The 2029-nt window shown below is 43.2% G+C and overlaps 1 protein-coding gene across 1 annotated transcript; it reads left to right on the forward strand.

Annotated features, from left to right (window-relative positions):
- The first annotated feature begins 332 nt into the window (after nt 1-332).
- On the forward strand, nt 333-1783 carry LOC114480534 (serine/threonine-protein kinase pim-1-like). Its single transcript, XM_028474766.1, has one exon. It carries the CDS (start codon nt 394-396, stop codon nt 1696-1698), a length of 1305 nt encoding a protein of 434 aa, XP_028330567.1. The 5' UTR covers nt 333-393; the 3' UTR covers nt 1699-1783.
- The last annotated feature ends 246 nt before the right edge of the window (nt 1784-2029 follow it).

Here is a 2029-nt window from a genome sequence, read left to right on the forward strand (position 1 = left end):
CGTATGTTTAAAACACTCTTCTCTGCATTTTTTTTAGGCCAGACACGGTCATATTACTATTGAGCAGCTGTCTCATAGTAATGTGACACACACACCAACAGGTGTAATTTGGCGGGACGGATGAAATGATTTTTTTTTTTTTTCCATTATGGGCGGGGACTATAAGGCGGGACTTCCGGTTAGGGGGCGTGGCAAAGGGTGTGACGTCACACCTGTCATTGATTGAAATTGGGTACTATCTCTCTCTCACAGGAGATGGAACCTATGACATCATCAACAGTTGGCCTTTGAAGTGTATGTTCTGTGATGTTATTGCGTGGCAGAGGCAAACAATGCTACTAGTTCTTTTTTGCTTTTCATGCTAATGGTTGAAGTTCTCATTAATCTGTCAGCATGTTTGACTGTGTGAGGAAAATTTTCAGAAAGAATAATCATAATAATGATAATAATAAGAATGATAATAAGATTGTATCAATTTTACGTAAGGCTGTTTTGAACACTCAAAGAAACTTTAGGAAGTTTCTCCAAAAGTTCAAAAAGGAGAAATCCAAAGTTGTGATACAGATACCGCAGCAGGAGGATGATGAGCAACACAAGGGAGACACTGAAGACAAAGAAATAATCAGTCAGGACGTGATCTCGTTTCCAGACATGCCAATCACATCTTCAGACCCATCAGGGTTTAGTTGTAGTCCGATCATGGTAAATCCAAAGACTCGGACCTGGCCATCTATACCTTCTTTTTCTTTGTCTTCCACCGGTTCACACTCAAAAGTATCTTCAACACACTCAGATGATTCTTTCTTTGGAGTGCAGGAATATTCTTGTCATCATCCTGATGCCATAAAAACAACATTTCACCGCGATTCAACTGTCCTGAGCAGCAGGAAGGAGTTTACAAGCAAGTACCTTGAAGAGGAAATGCTCGGTCAAGGTGGATTTTCACAGGTTTACGCTGGAGATTGTTGGTCCGATTTTACACCTGTGGCCATAAAACACATCCCCAAGAAGAAAGTGCAGTTTGTGCGAGTGAACTGTCATGGTAATGTTTACAATGAGATCTTGGAGGTGGTCCTCATGAAGCAGGCGGCCGGTCTTCTCTGCGACGGCAGCTTTGAAAACCCCGCCGTGATTGGCCTCATGGACATCTTTGACCTGGAGTCGGAGGTGATTATCGTCATGGAACGACTGACGGACACAGTGGACGGGTACGATTACTATACTCAAAAAAGACGTATACCAGAGGATCAGGTCAAGGTCATCTTCAAACAGATAGTCAACATTTCATTGACCATGCACAAAAATGGCATCTTCCACCGAGACTTAAAGTTGAATAACATCCTGGTAGATAGCAGCAAAGGAACTCCTGAGATCCGAGTCATCGACTTTGGTTGTGGGGATTTTGTAGAAAACGAGCCCTTCAAAAACTTCTGTGGAACTCCAGCATTTTCACCACCAGAAGTTCTTCGTGGGGAAACTTACATGGCCGAGCCTACGACGGTATGGCAAATCGGAGCCATGATGTATATTATCTGTGCCAGGACCAAATTTGATACATTGGTGTACATGAAAAGAGGCAAAAAAGTGCTGAAAAATGTATCAAAACAATGTAATGACTTCTTGAACAAGTGTCTGGCCTTGAACCCAAAGAACCGTGCAACCTTAGAGGATCTACGTCTACATCCCTGGCTGAAGTGAACCGGCCCCCACGAACCCCAAAGTTGTTTACAACATGGCGGAAACCGCGGGTGCTTTGTAGACTCATCAGTCTGTTGTTTGTAGTGATGCACCGAGAAAACAAGCCGACTGGAACAGTGAACAAGCAAACACTGCACTCTGGATATAAAGCAGTGGATTGAGCAGTTGTTGTTCCAATCTGCTCCCCCCTCACCGACAAAATCAGCATCCAGCGGCAGCCGGGAGTGTGCATGCATTCAGCTTTCAATGAAGGTGGATTAAAGTTGTTAGAGACTTCTAATGCCATAATCAATGTTATTAAACTTTGAAATGCTTTTCATCCTTGTGTATC

The sequence above is a fragment of the Gouania willdenowi genome, chromosome 18 (assembly GCF_900634775.1).
Source record: "Gouania willdenowi chromosome 18, fGouWil2.1, whole genome shotgun sequence".
In the NCBI taxonomy this organism is placed as follows: domain Eukaryota; kingdom Metazoa; phylum Chordata; class Actinopteri; order Blenniiformes; family Gobiesocidae; genus Gouania; species Gouania willdenowi.

What these genes read in the sequence shown, in the direction of transcription:
- LOC114480534 (XM_028474766.1), top strand. Translation starts at nt 394, where the DNA reads ATGTTTGACTGTGTGAGGAAAATTTTCAGAAAGAATAATCATAATAAT.